The following is a 17,786-nucleotide window of genomic DNA, read 5'->3' on the forward strand; positions in this document are numbered from 1 at the left end:
CATGTGTGGCAGTAAACCAATGGGTGCTTATTTACTTATTTATTTATGAATGCTATCCTTTATATTCATGCTCCCAAAGCACCCCAACTCTTCAAAGGCCTCCAGCTGCTCATACTGCCAGTCCATGATCCAAAAGTGGCATCAAATGGAGGAGATGAACTGCCACCTCTACCCGGAGATTTAAGAGAGTGCAAGAGTACAGTACGTCAGCATGTGACGTGGTCGCCATATGGCTGCCTTGTCGGCATATGACATAGGGGTGCACGTTCGGCGAGACAAATCAATTCCACGTCTAAGGCTCACCCCTGCCGTAGTGCAATATTGCCTCTGGCCTGGAAGCTGGTTAGGCAGGGGGTATGTTTCTGTAGTGGTTGGTGTCACAGTAGGTAAGCAGATAGAGGGCTCGGAATAGTCCGGTAGCAGGAAAGATCTTCAGATTGGGATTTTACAGAGGAGAATGTTTCAGATCAGGTAGTAGGAGGCAGCCTTGACCCTATCGGAGGTATTTAGACAGAATTTGATAAAGCTCAAATATTGTGGGACAAAAGATTGAGTCAAGACGGGGGTAGATCGGTTTCGTACACCGCCCCCATCACTTGAATAAACTTCCCCTTAGTTTCTGCTCCAAGCTCAGACTTCACTTCCTTCAAGAAGGGGCTGAAAACTTAGTTGCTTTAGAATATCCTCCCCTCTCTAAATAATGCAGCACTGAGATTCTCCTCCAAGAGTGATTTGTGCGCTATATTAAATGTCTTTTTCATATTATATCAAACATATCGAGGACAAAAGTATAGTGAAAGTAAGTTTCTATAGTTAAGTAAAGTTTTACCACATATCACTCCACATATATGTACCTAGACGATATATCTTCAAAGTACATAGATGTGAGGTTGAGACTAGTAAATCTATGCTTACCTATTTGCACTTACCTTCTCAATATTTGGGTCCACGATATTTTTGACACAATATTCTGTCCACACAAAATACGAGTTTCCCATATTCTGTCAGTGATCCCCTAGAAAAGCATGCTGGACACAAATGTTGTGAGTGTTTGTGAGTAATGGTAAGAATAAGATATGCAATGTTTTGAGATAGCTGAAGCTGAAATCTAGGCAAAGTGACTTTACAAGGTTCATGGGTGGGAATGTATTAGGGGAGTGAGGAATAGGTTAGTTGTTGAAATGACAGTGTTAGTGGTGACATTTTAGATTGAACAGATAAAGCCAAAAGATATCTGTCTGATAAATGAGCTCAGCTTGGTTCTACAAAACGGAGTCTTTTGCACCTTTGAAGAGTATTGGCATTTTATATTATCTCAAAACTCCTCACACAGCTGTTCACAAGCCTTCAGCTCCTCACACTGTCTGTCCACATGCTGCATCTCTGATCAGGTTGGTGAAGTGGCACTGCGTTGCAAACCTCTTCTCTTTAATTCACTTTCAACATATAAAATGCTGAGAATGTCCACAAAGCAGTTCCTCCAAGTGCCTTCCTCTGATTGTTGACAAAGATATCAGAAGGAAGCTGATTTATCTGGACATGCTTGTTCCCATGATAGGAGCAGGCGGATCTTCAGAACCACACAGGAGGCGACGTCAACGTAGAGCTCAACTGTGGACCTGGCCTGGATCTCCTCAAAGTCTTAGGAGACATGAGGGAGCAGTACGAGGCTCTCACTGCGAAGAACAGAAGCGATCTCGAGAAATGGTACCAGGTGCAGGTGAGTGACCTGTCAAACCTACAATGGCCATCGAGGCAATTCTGCAGACATGCCCATAGTTAAACCCCAATCCTTCCAATTGAGGTCAGCTTGCATCCTTTAAATGTATTACACAAAGTTCAGTTTCAGTCTTATACATTCATCACCCTGCAAAACAATTCTCAGTACCAGATATTATTTGACCGATGAAGCGCCTCAGGTACATCTGTGACTGCTGAGCCACTGACGGCCTCATCCTATCACTAGGAACTCTTATTTGAAAAATTAGTTACTCCATTTCCAGCAGAACTCCTCAGCAGTCATTTAAACAGGTAGCAGTGACTCCCATGTTCAGAAATTAATCCCTAAATTTGTCTTACAAAGACAAGTTTTGTCCATTTTCCGAATGTCGTAGGCGATCTAGGGATACAGTTGTTACTAATTGCTTGAAATGAAGTTATTAAAGGAGATCGTTCATTATTTTTCTCATTACAGGCACATTCACATTATGTATGCCGCTACTGTGTAGTTATATGTTAAGACACAATTTCAATAGGAAGACTTTTTTTTGTTTTGCTAATAACTGTGGCGCAGTTTGATGAATCTTCACTAAACGTTCCAAATAAGTGAATCCATTTCAGCTCCTTCCTGGAAATTTTCAGGGTGATCTATTAAGGAAGGGCTGAGATAAAGGGGGAGGGGGTTCCAAAACATATTTTTCTCATATAAATTATCATTGGAATTTTTGTAAGCGATAAAAAGAAATGGCTCAACAGAATTACATCAAATTTGCAGAAAGCTAGCTCTTTACTCAGGAAGCATGCTTTTTGTTTGTTCAGAAGTTTTTGAGAAATTAGTGTAAAAAATTAGCAATATCTAGTACCGCAGGACTGCAGTATAAACAAAGAATTCTGATTGGCTCGGCCCTCAGAAGTTCGACAGTGCCTCCAGGCCCTGAAAAGAAAATCCAAATCAAATTTAAGGGGCCAGGGTAAGAATACCCCAGCAGGAGTCAGCGTGGCCCCAGTGTTCTCCCACAGGAGTCCCTGTGGCCAAACCAATGCTGTGCAATGTCTTTGGCCATCCATTGCAGGTGTTTGGTCGCCCTCAGAGAGTTGGCTGCTGAGCTTGGCCACAGACCCTGCGAGCAATCCTTTGATGCTCATGGCCAAAGGCTGTGTACAGGAGTAGTTGGTCATAGCCTTATTGTAACAAGATTCCACTTTGTGTTAAAAACCATTGAAATTAATTGAAAAAAACAAAAGTTAAAGTGGAGTTATGCATACGTGAGGTAGTAAGAGGGTAACTAATGTAAAAAGAACTTAAACATTCACTGAAAGAATCACGGTAAAGTGGAGTTATATGTAGGTCTTTAATAATAAAAAAAACTACCATTTTAAAACAAAAGAAAAACTGCTTGCAATCCATCGGTTGTATACAACTGACATAGCTATAACTTTCACCGCTATGATGCACTGCTTATGACCTCACAATTTTAAAGAACTGAAAGTTTTGAAATAGCTATATTTATTGTTGTGGGACTCCCACCCTGTGGGATAAAACAACAAAATAAAACATTCCTACGGGAGCAAGATCTCAGCTTGCCTTGCCGTGACATAAGCAGACATTTTGCGTCCACCATTACAGTGATCAGGCACCCAGTCCAGAAAAAATAGACATAGAAGAAGGAGAGTAGGGATACCCTGACTCCTTAGCCCTTGAGGGCCCCAATTAAACAAAATATATATACTTGTTTGTTTGGGTTGTTGTGGTCCTGCGTGAGGCACCTTGGTACTCCCGTTGGAGCCAGCACAGACCGCTGTGTTCCCACGGGACCATGAAAAAAAGGAAAATGTGGGGTGGGGCCCATGGGCGGTTAGGCGGTCATTGAGGGGGTTGCGCTCATGGGGGGTGGCCGATGCCGTGGGTTGTGTGCAGGGCCTGTCCGCAGGCAAGGCCCTCTTGCCTACCCCATGCTGTGCACAACCCTTGTGTGGGTCCGCGGCACTCCTGTGGGCCACTCTGTGCCGACGGGAGCATAAAAAAAGGAGACTGTGTGGTGTGGGTCCAACATTAATTAAATGAAATATTTTTATGAAGGTTAAATGAAAAAATAAATTCCAGCCTAAAGTAAAGTAGTTGCATTTTATTTTGTTATGCATTAATAATTATTTTAAGTGATATATAGAATTAATTAAAAGTAGCTTAATTATATTTTGATAACAAAATAATGTAACAATAATTTGTAAATTCAAAAAAGTTGTTAAAATATTTTATAATTAAATAATAAATAAATTTCATAATATATTTGTACTTTAAACTAAATTTACTTATATTGCTACCTGTTTTAAATAATCAAATGTAATTTAATATTATTTCCTAAGGGGTTTAATTTTAAGTCTCTACCTCCATTATTTACTATGGGAGGATGTTGTGGATGTTGCAGTCCTAGTGGTTGGCCATGTGTTGTACTGGAAATACTACTGTTTCTTTTCGGCAGTAGAAACTTACACACATAAAATTGGCTCCACCCTCTGTCTGATGGAGTGGAGACATGTAAGTCTACACTTTTGAGTAAATTAGCCCAGGTAAGAAAACTTAAGTCCAAAGTGTAAAAGTGAATTCACATGTGTAGGTTAATCTGAAGTGTAAATTACCTTAGCGACTATCCTTGAGCCATATTCTTTTACTTGAGGTTCATAATGGTTCTGTTCCACCCTACCTTGCAGGGCTCTAAACAGCCAGCACAAATTTCTAGACAGTGAAAGCTTTCCTTTGTGTTTTACAGAGTGCGGATTTGAAAAAGGAGGTGGCAGTTCGCACTGAAACTACCCAGACATCCAAGAGCGAAGTCACCGAACTAAAGCGCTTGCTCCAGTCACTGGAGATAGAGCTGCAGTCTGCGCTGAGCATGGTAAGGAGAGCATTGTGCTTCTAAGTGGGGCACGTGAGATAGGTCCTTTCTTCAAACTTATTGAGCCTATATTGAATGAGAAGGGATGAGCCTACTTATAGGGCCTGAGTATGAGTGCTCCGGGATAGAATGCGATAACTATCGCATTTGCTAAAATCTGACTCAGAGGCGCAATAATTATCACCTATCCCGACTCCCTTACAAATGAGGCATACATCTGTACGCCTTAGCACTCTACAGATCTTTTTCACTTTTTAAACTCTGATTTGACTTACTGAAATCTAGCGAGGGGTTAGACGTAATTACTGGGTGCAATACACATTGCACCACTTAAATTGCAGTCTGTTTGCACAGGGATTGCATTGTTTACCGGGCTACTGATAAGAAGTCCCATACTATGTTATAGAAATGTGCTCAACAGGAATGGAGCTAATTTGTGAAGCCAAGTTGACAAACCACCAAGCAAAAATACCTATGATGTTCCTTTGAAGACCTGTGCTTGTGTTGTCTGAAAGTGCTGTGAAGCATCTGTTGTTGGTGTAGCTTTGTGCTGATCCTGCTTTTTGTCAATGATCACACCTGTGATCTACAGCACACAATGTTCCTTATTACAGAAAGACTCCACAGAGCATATGCTGGCTGAGACTGAAGCCCGCTACGGAGCCGAGCTGCAGAAGCTGCAAGTGACCATCACCCGCCTAGAGAAGGAGCTGTCTGGAGTGCGGTCAGACATGGAACATAACTCCTATGAGTACCAACAGTTGCTGGGTTTGAAGATGAGGTTGGAGCAGGAGATCGCCACTTACCGCCGTCTCCTGGAAGGAGATGACTTAAGGTTGTTGTAGCCCACTTTTCCATGTTGCAGAATTTCACAAATTCACCATTTCCCCATGTTGCAGAGCTTCTCATATTTACACAATGACCACATTCTTACCGATCAACATAAAAGATGTACTAAAATATATTGAAATATTCTGGTAGTAATGGAGGGTTTTAACCTCTTCATCGCGGTTTCAAATTCCTGCGCTGTGCTGAACGTTCTATTGGGCTTATGGACTCATGGCGGAACGGTTCCGTCATGAGCACAGGCCAACCGACGCTCATGACGGAACTGTTCCGTCATGAGCATCGAAGGGGTTAAATACCTTGACAAATATGTAACTGCAGAGCCTTATCTCTTCCACACACATTATCTTCAGGGACGTGGGACATTGGAGCTCATTGCCACTCTCCTTGCTGGGATGAGCAACCCTTTTCAAAGTGATGGTGCTCCCAAGATTTCTCTATGCATTACAGAGCACGCAGTATCGGGTCCAAGAGTTTTGTTTCCAAGCCATAGACATCGAGGTTATAATCTTTCTTTGGGATAGAAAACCTCCAAGGATAGCCGCACGAAAGCTGATGCTAGGGTGGTATGATGGCGGTATTGCATTACCAATTATTCAGCATTACTATTGGGCAGCACAGTTAGCCGTCATCAATCAATTGGTGCACCGCCTGCAAGATGACCCTGCATACCGAATGGACAGATGGATTTTGAGTCCTGGGGGATACACTCAAGCACTATATACTAACCCCAAGCACCATAATATTACAGGACCTATGAACCACACAGTCACATTTTAGCACTAGGTGCACAGGAAGTTGGGGTGGCACAATAAAATAATTCAGGGAACAGCACTCTGGGGCGCGGAAAGACTCAAAATATTACCAGGTTTCGACAGATGGGACCACATAGGTATCTCTAAAGTGGGAGACCTGGGAGCTATAGAAGATGTCACCCACCCCACAAAAGAAAAAAAAAGCTTGTGGATCTACTGGGGGAATATGAATTAGTGCCCACTGAAACTTTTTAATTTGCAATTAGACAAGCCTTAAGAGCTACTATACCACAGGGAAGCAACCTCCCTGAGGCGTCCCCATTGGAGGAAAGATTATAGACTGATTACATGGACTAGAGAGCAATATCCCTGGCTTACCAAAAACAGATACATAACTGCCCTGACCCACTCCAGCGCCTTTAAAAATGCTGGCACACTGACTTGAGGGAATTGATGGACAAAGACTGGGTGGAGGCATTGACATTCCCTAAGGAGTCAGCTATGTCGTCAAAACTTAGGTTAGTTTAACTTAGACTTCTTCATAGATCCTACATTTCCTGTAACACCTTAGCAAAGATTGGCAGAGGATTAGACTCCAAGTGTCACAGATGGTATGGACAGGAGAGATCTTTTTACCATATTTTATGGGAATGCCTGGAAATTAAAACCTATTGGAAGGCTATAGTACAGTGCCTGCGAGAGGTGTGCGGGTGGACTTACAACCCTCGCCTAGGTGGTGCCTTCTAAATATATGGGATCTTAGCTGTAAAGAGCAAATCTGGGCAACTATGGGGACAACGATCGCTAAACGTAACTTAGCCTGGAGATGGGGGGCATCGACAACGCCGACACTAAAAGAACGAAAGAAAGACATGGACTAGTGCATGGTGGCTGAGAAAGTCGTCTATGAAGGCAGGTGATGACCCAAGAGATGGGAGCAGATCTGTGGTTAATGGAACTCTTGAAGGGTGGGTGTTCCAGCTAGGCCTGCAGTAGATGGTTCCTTAGGGGTTCCTGTGGGTCCTCTTGCCACCTGTGTGACTACAGAACAGAAGATATTTCGAATCTACTCTGTACGCGCAAGGAGCTGCTAAAGGAAAGGAGACAGCTGCTAAAGCCTCCCTTTAACCAAAGGGGAAATCGCTCGCGGAGGCAAGCAGAAATGGCCTGCTTAGGTCCGGGGGACCCACAGCTGAAGTGCAGACTGATAATATTTCTTATGCTAGCTGAAGAAAAAACAGCCACTGGCCTCCAATCGTGAAAGATGCCCGGTTGCAGCTGAATGCACACTAAGACAGGGATTGTGGGGACACTGGAAAACTGTACCTATTCAAGGACTGACCCAAAGCATCACCAGTAGCACACCTACATTTGTGTGCACAGCACTCATCACTTAACAAGCATGGAGATGATCTAACTGTTATTCTAAACATGTTCATTTTAAATGTATGCATCCTTACGGTTTAAATCCACCTGTTTTAATGCACTGGTTTTTATTAACTATTTTTATTTGTCCTGAAAGCAGGTAAGTAATATGTACAATGAAGAACAAGGAGTAGGTCTCAGAAGTTACCAGAAATTTGTGGAAATTCCACCGTGTCGCTACAGTGGCAGAGTATCCAGAACAGGTGTCAGTTCACAATAAACAGTGCACCCTATCAGTAAACTTGAGATTATCTTGGCATGCGCACCATATATCTTTATTAGTGATTACTGACTGAGTTTGCCACCCTTTCGTAGGACTCACCTGGATAAACAACACTATAAGGCAACAGTTCCCACTTAGATTCAGGGCCCGATTATTATGTTGGCAGTGTGGGAGTGGGGGCCCCTATGCCGGTGCCCCTCTCCCACACCACCCAAGCTGTGTGAGCACTGCCCACGAGATTACGAGTTTTCTTGTGTCTGTCAGGCGTTTCTTTGGCAGTCCCACAGTATTGCCCCTGAAAAAGGGCACCGCAGTGGGGGCGTCAAAGGTAGCGCCTGCACAGCATGGACTCTGCAGTCCATGCCGTGTAGGAACTGGGGGGCATGCACACAGGGGGGCACAATGTACATGGGGAAAGGGAGCCCTAGAAGGACCCTTTGTTTGATGACCGCCAGCAGTTTAATGGAGTAAGTACCTCCATGAGACCGCTGGCGGTCTTGAAATTCATAACATGCATGGTGGTGCTGCAGCGGCACCGCCAGCATATTGGGAACCCCTGACCGCGGTACCACCGCAGGGAATGTGGTTCCATAGCGGTTGCCGTGGTCCAATGGCGATCCGAATGCCAAAGTTGTAATAGGGCAGTCGGATCGCCAGTGCAGCAGTGGCACCGCCACTGCCTCGCCACCATGAGTTTGGTGGTCCACGTACGCCAACCTCATAATCAGGCGCTTGGATCTTCCCAACCATCAATCAGTTCATCTGATATTTCTCGCAAAATAACCATGTCTTTTATTTATCCCCAGTTCGACCCCAGACATATTATTATTTTCTTAAGCCAATCTTTCTCTTACATCTCATTTTGATATATCAGGAGATGGGCCAGGCGGTTGTGGCATAGATGGTAAAAACGCTGCAAATGACAAGTGAGCATTTCCCTTCTGGAGTCTCGGGCATAGGCCCAGCATATTATGAGTAAGGCGGGTAGCATCATGGCACCTTCGGACATTGATACATGTCGCCAATTGTCTTCCAAAACTAAGCATGACCACTTGTGTCTAGAAAATCAACTCTGCCGTTCCAGAACCACTGCAACCCTTCCTGGTACTAATAAGAATTTTGTGAAAACATGAAATTTATTTTGCTACTTTTACTGTTGGAAAGAAAATCCTACATACATTTCAGACATTTAACAGGTGTTCAGCATTTTTTTAAATATCGTATTCATTTTATTTTTAACTAATTACAACATTTTCGTTAGCCTAAAAACATGTTAGCACTGTTCAGAAAAGCTTTCACATATAATAAAACTAAACGCTAAGGACTGACTCCAGTGTTTATTATGAAAAATATATTATTAATGTTTTATAACTTTTTAACTTGCAATTGTAAATATTTGAAACAATTCCAAAAGACATTTTCAAGGCATTCTAATCTCCAAGGCAGCTTAATTAAAAATATAAGCTTAAAACGTAATCTTAAAAAAAAATCAACATTGACAGCTGATTAAACACGTATACAGAAAAGAAAAATTAAAAATGACCCCCCCAGGGAGTCGCGATCATTACTATCTGAAAAAAAAAAATCACACTTCGAGAGTTTGTTTTTGTAAAACAAAAAAGTTGCTTAGCAGCTGTAAGAAACATGGCGGTTTTCAGCAAATTTGCAGTGCCTTCAGAGCAGCTGCTATCACTGTAGTTCCTTTGAAGTCACAGATCTCCGCCACGCTGACAGAGAGCCTTAAATAAGACAGGCAGTAGTCTCTCCCAGAGGAGCGGAGGTAATTACCCCCCTTTGCTCCCCGCAATTCGGAGGGGGACACCCACCCAATTCTAAATCCGGCCCATAGCCCTGAGAGTTGCTGTCTTTTTCCTGACAGTCAATTTAGTATTTCTGATTGGTCTTTAACATAATTTTAATGCTGAAACTGAGTTATACTAATCATGTTTATCTAGTAATGAAGGAAGTAATTCCACTGGGCTCCTAAAGAGAGTATATTTCCATGAGAAAACTTGCCTAATTTGTTTTCATCTCCCTTAAAACGTAATCCTTAGAAACTTGAGTTCTGCCTGATACGTGTTGCTACAGATTCCTGGACATATAGAACTGGAAATTCAGACTACCCTTCTATGTCCCTTTTTGTATCATCATCATCTTATCTATCATTAGAACATTCATGTTTATACCTGTGTGTAGGTTTTGGTAGTTAGCTATAAAATTCTATGAGCTGTTTACTGCATGTCAAATATGTTAGACCTGTCGGCCCTTTGGGTGGTCCCTCCTATTTTATTATTTATTTTTGTCCCCTTTTTGCTCCTCAATCCCTTTGTTTTTATGTCTAGTGGACTTTTCAGGTGTTGACCTAGGGGTTAGGTGCTCTTTGCCCTCATACTCTTTATCCTAAGGCCTAGGTGCCTTTCTGACTGAATTTACAAGGCCCACAAAATGGTGGCTTATAACTGCCATAACTGTCTTATCTCAGGGACTGACCCATAGTCTAGTGTGAGGTTCTGGAACCTTCTGGACCACTCTGGAACCTGGGGCACAGGCTATATATAGGGAGACTGTGGGGCGGCCATTTTGTGAAGACACTGGACTGACAAAGTGGACTGGAGACCAGGCTGCTGACTGTGGAGGGTATCGCACATAAGGGGTTGATTGCCTATCAAGGCTGCTGCTCTTATAGTGAATGCTGCCCCCAGCTGTTGACCTCACCCAGCCGCGAAACAACCCCTCCTGGACCAGTTTCCCATATCACAGGAGGGAGATTTCCCTGACCAGGACGTGTGAAGGGAGCCAGGACAGTTGTCAAGGTGGTGAGTGCTGAAACCCCCACTAGAAGAGTGGCCTGCGCGACATTGACCCTTGACGCCTTATCCTTACCCGGAGCGACAGTGTGACTACGTGTCCCCAGGTGCGGCCCCTAAGGCATTGGGGTCCTTCGCAGGTGGTCGGAAGCCCACGAGGAAACACCCCCGCAGTCAAAGCGGGAAAGAATCACACTCCCCCTCTACTCGTTACGAGACTTTTCCACTCACCACAGTAACTTCTCGATGAGTGGGATTCCAGGAGAGGGTTCCCCAGGAGCGGCGGCCGGTGATCTTGCTTCGGGGCCAGGTCGGCTGGTGCCGCGGACCGGCCTGTGGAGAGGAAGCCGGGCAGCACTGTCGGGAAGTCGAAGTGGAGCTGGGAGAGACGCGGGGCGGAGTTGGAATCTTCTGCCCTTGCGCATCACACTTCCGCGTCTCTGCTGACAGCCCAAACCACACGGGGAAAGTAGAGAGAGGTCAGCAGGTGGAGCGACAGAAAGTCTGTGACCCTACTTCATCCCCGTAGCCAAAAGTACCGAAGCCTACAGGGGAGGCGATTGGGGTGGCGTGCCGAAGTTGAGGTGCGTGGTCTTGCTCTTCAGACGCCGTTCTGAGGAGAACGAAGGTACTGTTCTGCCGGCTAGCGAGACTCGAGCGGAATCCGCTAGTCGGAAGGGGAGGGTGAGATCTGATCAGCTGTAAACCAGAACGAAGGGAGAGAACCTGCTGTCACGTGTGTGGATAGTAAATTGAGAACCACAGGTGACTCGGCAGTGGCAAAGCTTCTTGAGGCAGCTGGTGTGGATCAGCTATCTGGATGAGTGACTGCAGCAGAGAAATTAGCCCAAAACACCTATAGTAGACGGTTCTTCTTACAAGTAGGAACTGGGTCAGACCTCCTGCCTGCGGGGGAGTTATTCTATTTGGTATTGTAATCCCAGCATGTTCATTAGAGTCCCCTCAGTTTAGGAGTCTGAATAATCTATTGTGAGTAGGAGAGTAAGGAGTTAGATTACATCTGTATACAGAATGAGCACGCCTGCTAAGTGAGCCATTGACCATAAAGGCGGGTGGCGATTAGTTATAAAAAGGTTATTCAGGGTTCATTGCATTGATAGCTGAAGATTGTTGGGGAAGTGCCACGGCAAATGTAAGGGAAATGTCTTGCTTAAATGTAAGTTAATGTTGGGAGCATTCACCTGGCCAAGAACCTGTTTATTTATAATTGCTTCAAGTGAAACTGTGGAATATTCAGTGTATAGATAAAGGCTGGAAATTATCATTAAGTTCCTTCTGACTATAGGGAATGTGCCATTGAAACTATTTGTAAATGTGATTGTGCTAGCAGACTAATGCAGAGCAGTGTTTAAACAGAACCAAAATATTGCAAAGAAAATGAGATACCACGAAGAGAATTTTATAAAACAGCCCAAATTTTTCTAAACTGGTGTAGTGTCCTTATTTTTGAGTGGATGGACGTTATGTTACTGGAGGGTGTGGCGCAAACTTAACACATGTACCTTTGGGATAAGCTTACCGACTTTGTGCCAAGGTACCCTATGTAGATTGGTAACCCCAGGTCCAACAAAATACATTTAAAAAAAAACACATTTGAGTAGATGTACGAAACAATTTAGCATTCGCAAATGGCCCAATTTCGCAAACACAGAAATGCCTTTTCTAATGCAGAAAGCCTACATTGCTATTTGGTAACCTGTTATCGAATCATAATTTGGGTTTGCGAATTGGTATTTGGAGGGGGGAGGGTGTTTGGTGTGTCCCTTCCAAATACCGATTTGCATTGGTATGTACGAATGTTTTGTTACCAAACTGTGTTCGCAAAACATTCACACACGCTCTCCACATGCACAGCTCTACCCAGCTGCGGCCGTGCTCCTCCCCTCGCTGCCGCGAGTTCGAGCCACCTGTGTTGCCTCCCTGCCTCCCTGCTGCCCTATTTCTCTGCCTTTTCTTTCTCCCTCTTATCTTTTGCCCTTGAGCCTCTTGCCTGTAGTTTTACTCCATTCTGCCTTCTTGCACTGTTTTGGCATCTTCTGCCTTTTCTCACTTTTGCCCTATCTCAGCCTTCTGCCATCCACTTTTCCCTCCGATGCGTCCCCTGGGCCCGTCCCCCCTCGATCGCCCATTGGCCCTGCACCCGCCTCCCAGCTGCTCCTACCTCCCACCTCCTCTTCTTCATGGTGGGCACGCGGCTAGCGCGCCAAAGGCTCACCTAAGGCAAGCCCGTCTGCGCCCATTCACGCTTGGACCGGTCCCAGTGCGAGCTCCACAACACCAGACGCCGCTATGACGCCAACCTCCTCTACGCACTCAACGCCGGCCGTTCTACCACCTGCTTCCAGGTTACCCCGAATTGCACCCATGGACCCTTCACCTGCCGAAACTGCAACTTCACCAGCAAGCGTGCACCCGCCTCCCCCCCACCAAGGCAGACCACAACTATCTCAGATGCATACTGCTCAACACCTGATCCGTCCACAGGCACGCCGTCGAACTCTGGGACCTGCTCAACTCATCCTCATTGGACGTCGCCTTCCTGACGGAGACCTGGATGAACACCTCATCAGCACCCGACGTTGCCATAGCCATCGAAGCTAGCTACGAGATCAACCGCAGGGACTGCACCAACAGACCGGGAGGCGGAATCGCCATCGTCCACAGAAACACCCTCAGAATCTTGACCAACAAAAAAGACACCCTCAGCACCGCCAAACACCTGCACTTCCAGATTCACATCAATCCCAACACCACCCTCAAAGGAACTCTCCCTCGGACCCCAGACACAGTTCTGCGACTCCATCACAGACGTCGCCAGCCCTACGCCTTGGCCTCCACAGACTACATCCTCCTCGGAGACCTGAACTTCCACCTCGAGAACGCCGACGACAGCAGCTCCATCACACTACTGGACAACCTCGCCAACCTCGGTCTCAAACAGCTTGTCATGACACCCACCCACTCCGCCGGACACACCCCCAACCCCATTTTCTCTGCCAGCAGCCACGTCAGCTTCAGCGACACCACCGAACTCCACTGGTCCGACCACCGCTGCATCCACTTCTCCTTTGAGAAAACCACTGAACACAACCACCAGCAAAGAATCCCCCACCACAGGTGGAACAAGGTCGCCGAAGACCAGCTAATTACCACCCTCGCCCAAGACCCACCACCCAACCACACTGACACCGACACAGCCGCCCGTAACCTCACGCAATGGATCGTCGACTGCACAAACTCTCTCGTCCCAATCAAGAAGCCCTCAAACAGACGCACCAACAGAAGGGCCATTTGGTTCACCGTCGACCTCCAGGCTTTCAAACAGACCTGCTGAAGACTAGAGCAGAAATGGCTCCACGAGCAAACACCGGACAACCATGCAGCCCTCAAGAACGCCAGCCGAAGGCACCACCAACTCATTCAAACCGCCAAAAGGTCTTCCTACAGGTAACGCATCAACAACAACGCACATAACAGCAAACAGCTGTTCAACATAGTGAAGGAACTCGCCAACCCCAGCTCGAGCGCCAACGGCATCCCACAGTCACAAGACCTCTACGACACTCTAGCCACCTTCTTCCACCGCAAGATCATAGACATCCACGACAGCTTCAGCCTCCAGACCCCCAAAAGCCTCCAACTTCTAGGACTCACCGCCCACCAGACACACCGGCCTCCTGATCTCCATCAAAATCATGAACTCCATCCACTCCGGATCACCGTCAGACCCCTGCCCCCACCACATTTTCAACAAAGCAAGCTCCCTCATTGCACCCCAACTCTGAAAGATCTTCAACAACTCATTCGAGACCGCCACCTTCCCGGAAAGCTGGAAACATGCAGAAGTCAACGCCCTACTCAAGAAACCCAAAGAGGACCCAAAGGACTTCAAGAACTTCTGGCCCATCTCCATACTCCCGTTCCTGGCTAAAGTCATCGAGAAGATCGTCAACAGACAACTTTCCCACTTCCTCAAAGATAACAACACCTTGGACTCATCCCAATCCGGATTCCGCAGCAATCACAGCACCGAAAACGGCCTTACTGGCAGTCACCGACTCTTTGATACGCTTATTGGATGCAGGCACTCTACCATGTTAGTTCTGCTGGATCCCTCCGCAGCTTTTGATATTGTCTCTCACTCAAGACTGTTGAAGAGACTTGTGAGATTGGTGTTTGGGGGACTGCGCTTAAATGGTTACATAATATCTTGAAGGATAGATCCCAAATGATCACTCCTGGCCCCTATGCCTCTTGCAAGATGCGTCTGGGTAAGGTTGTACCACAAGTAAGCATGGGCGAATTTTGCGAATACGCGATCCGCGAATTTGCGGATTTGCGAATTCGCGATCCGCAAAATTTGCGAATTTGTGCGAATTTGCGGATTTTTGTTTTTTTGCGTGTTCGCGGGGTTTTTTGCGTGTTCGCGGGGATTTTAGCGTCTTCGCGAGCCGCTTGCATAGCGAAGTTACCCATGCAGTCGTTTATGGGAGAGGGAGAGAGAGATAGATAGATAGATAGATAGATAGATAGATAGATAGATAGATAGATAGAGAGAAAGAGAGGGAAAGAGAGAGGGAGAGAGAGAACGAGAGAAAGAAAGAGAGGCCGGATCTCTGAAGGGCCAGATTCCTGAGTTGCCCCTACAGAACATACAGCTTTTTATTTTTAGCAAAATGCATATGAAAATTGTGTTGTAAAGGTCTCTTTTAGTTTAACCCCTCCTGAAACTCAAAATGGGTGTATTTGCCATCCTCTCCCTTCTTCCTGTTTTTTATATCTGTAAGTGCTTCCTGATGAGGTTTAATTCCTTGGACAGGTGCCTTGTTGCCTACTTGTAACTATTCTCTGACCCTGCTTCAAGGGTCAGAGCAGGGTCAGAGAATAGTTGCAAGTAGGCAACGAGGCGCCAGAAAGCAATTAGCAGCAGGTGTCCAAGTTGAAGTTAATTTGTTTGTAACCCTTTTGTAAAAGGTTACAAAGAAATTAGGTTCAACTTTTGCACCTGCTGCTGTAACCCTTGCTTAGCTGAAAATTCGTCCCCGCTGATTCGCGGATTTTACCGCGATTTCGCGAGATTCGGGGATCGCGGAATCGCGGAAAATCTGCAAATTCGCCCGCGAAACGGATTTTACGCCCACCCTTAACCACAAGGCTCATGTTTGAACCCCAACTTGTTCAACATTTATATGGCACCCCTTGCTAGGATTGTTGAGCCTTTTGACTTCTGAATTGTATCCTATGCTGATGACACTCAGCTGACCTTCACTTATTATTCTAATTTAGACTTAACCAAAGATCGGTTTACAAAAGGAATGTTGGATGACTGACAATTATCTACAGGCCATGATTCACCAAGATCATGCTGTTTGGCAAAGCCATCACCCTGTGGTCTAATGAGTGGTGACACTCTCAACTAGAATCAGTCCCATCTCGTAAACAATCTGTGAAGAACCTTAGCATAAAAATGTATCCATTTCTGTATGAAAAATCATATCTTGGATATCATGGTCAGGTGCTACCATAATATGCATTTCCTATGAAGAATATTTCCCTTTTTCCCTCTCTCTGCAAGAAGAACATTAGTTCAAGCCCTGGTAGTGAGTCTTCTAGAATACATGAATGCTCTACTGGCTGCAGTTAATAAGATGCTCTGCTCATGGCTAGACTACAGGTAGTGCAAAATACGGCAGTGAGACTCATTCTCAATCGTCCGCCAGGTACCCCGTCGGCCCCTTCATGGAAGTCTTTGCACTGGCTGCCAGTAAGAAAAAGAAGCATTTTTAAGATCTGCTGCCTCACATCCAAGGCCATAAGGGACAACAGCCCCAGTTATCTTCAACAGAAAATTAAATTGTATGCACCCACCAGATGTCTAAGATCTAAGGACAAACTGTTGTGTGTCACCCGCAACCGTCTTACTAGAGGTGGTGGGAGAACATTTTCTTACCTGACTCCTATTTATTGGAACAAACTCCCTGTGCATATTCGTACCTCCCTGAACTATTGCCAATTTAGGAAATTGTTGAAAGCCTCACTTTTCCAATGAGACCTATTCTTGTAGATGCTTGCCTGCTACTGTTTGTATCACTGTGATGCCCATGGGTGAATCAAGCCCTATATTAAATGGAATTAACATAACATAAAGATAATGAAACATGAACAGATAATATTATAGGGCCCAGCTTCACTTCACCCAACTTTCCACTCAGATATATGTTTGTGAAAATATAATCTCTGCATCTGTGGAGTGGTGTGCATGAAAGAACACGCACTATTTTCCAGTGACATGTATTGCTCTTTAGGTCTCTTCTACACCAGAGGTTTTCAAACTGTTTATGAGGCAAGCCACCTGAGAAAAATGTTTTCAAGACAGGCTCCTCCAAAGTTTTAGTGACCACAATGGGCAGGGACAGGCTGGGGTGGAAGGACTGGTGAAAGAGATGGCAGGGCTGGTAGAAAAGAAAAGTGAAATTACTTCTTAGGTACTTCCTAAGTGACTATGAAAGTAAATAGAGGCAGTAGTGGGACACACACAAAATATCCTTTTTCAGAGTCAAGGCATAATGCTCACATCTCCTTTGCAGCAGGGGTAGAATACATGGTACTCAGAAAAAGCAGATCTCATTGTTGCTTTTTCTCACACAGTGCTTTCCCATATATTGCCTTGTTTAAGATTTTATGATACTGCATTGAACAAAGTATTGCAAATATAGCCCTTGGTAAAGAGATGAAGCTCCAAGGTCTGCTGCTTCTGTTTTTTTGTGCAGCAGCAGCTTTGAGATGTGTTTCTTTTGTCTGTCAAAGGATAGGATTGCTCGGATCTGCTGTGGGATTATGAGGTTTGCCCAGATTACTGTCAGATCCGGGTTCCAAGGAGCCACAGAACAGACATGGGCGACTGAGCCCCAACTGTGGCAGTCAACCAACAGACACAGTGCCCAACACAGTGCTTACCCCATATGGAACAGGGTCCAAGGATACCTGACCCCACCATGGCTGAAAATGATGACTTCTCCCCCCCCCCCCCGCTGAACTTTGACTTACTCTTCCCGTCCAGGACTGCGCCTACCCTTATGCGAACATCTGAAATTCT

General features: G+C 45.3%; 1 protein-coding gene across 1 annotated transcript in view; it reads left to right on the forward strand.

Moving 5' to 3' along the window:
- LOC147717217 (keratin, type I cytoskeletal 19-like) overlaps positions 1-17,786 on the forward strand; it is a 68,921-nt gene that overhangs the window by 43,283 nt on the left and 7,852 nt on the right. The window contains exons 5-7 of the mRNA XM_086920497.1: positions 1,559-1,720; positions 4,488-4,613; positions 5,228-5,448. Of these exons, the coding sequence (XP_086776623.1) occupies positions 1,559-1,720; positions 4,488-4,613; positions 5,228-5,448 (509 nt within the window). The remainder of the gene's footprint in view (positions 1-1,558; positions 1,721-4,487; positions 4,614-5,227; positions 5,449-17,786) is intronic.

The sequence above is a fragment of the Lissotriton vulgaris genome, chromosome 5 (genome assembly GCF_964263255.1).
Source record: "Lissotriton vulgaris chromosome 5, aLisVul1.2, whole genome shotgun sequence".
NCBI lineage: Eukaryota > Metazoa > Chordata > Amphibia > Caudata > Salamandridae > Lissotriton > Lissotriton vulgaris.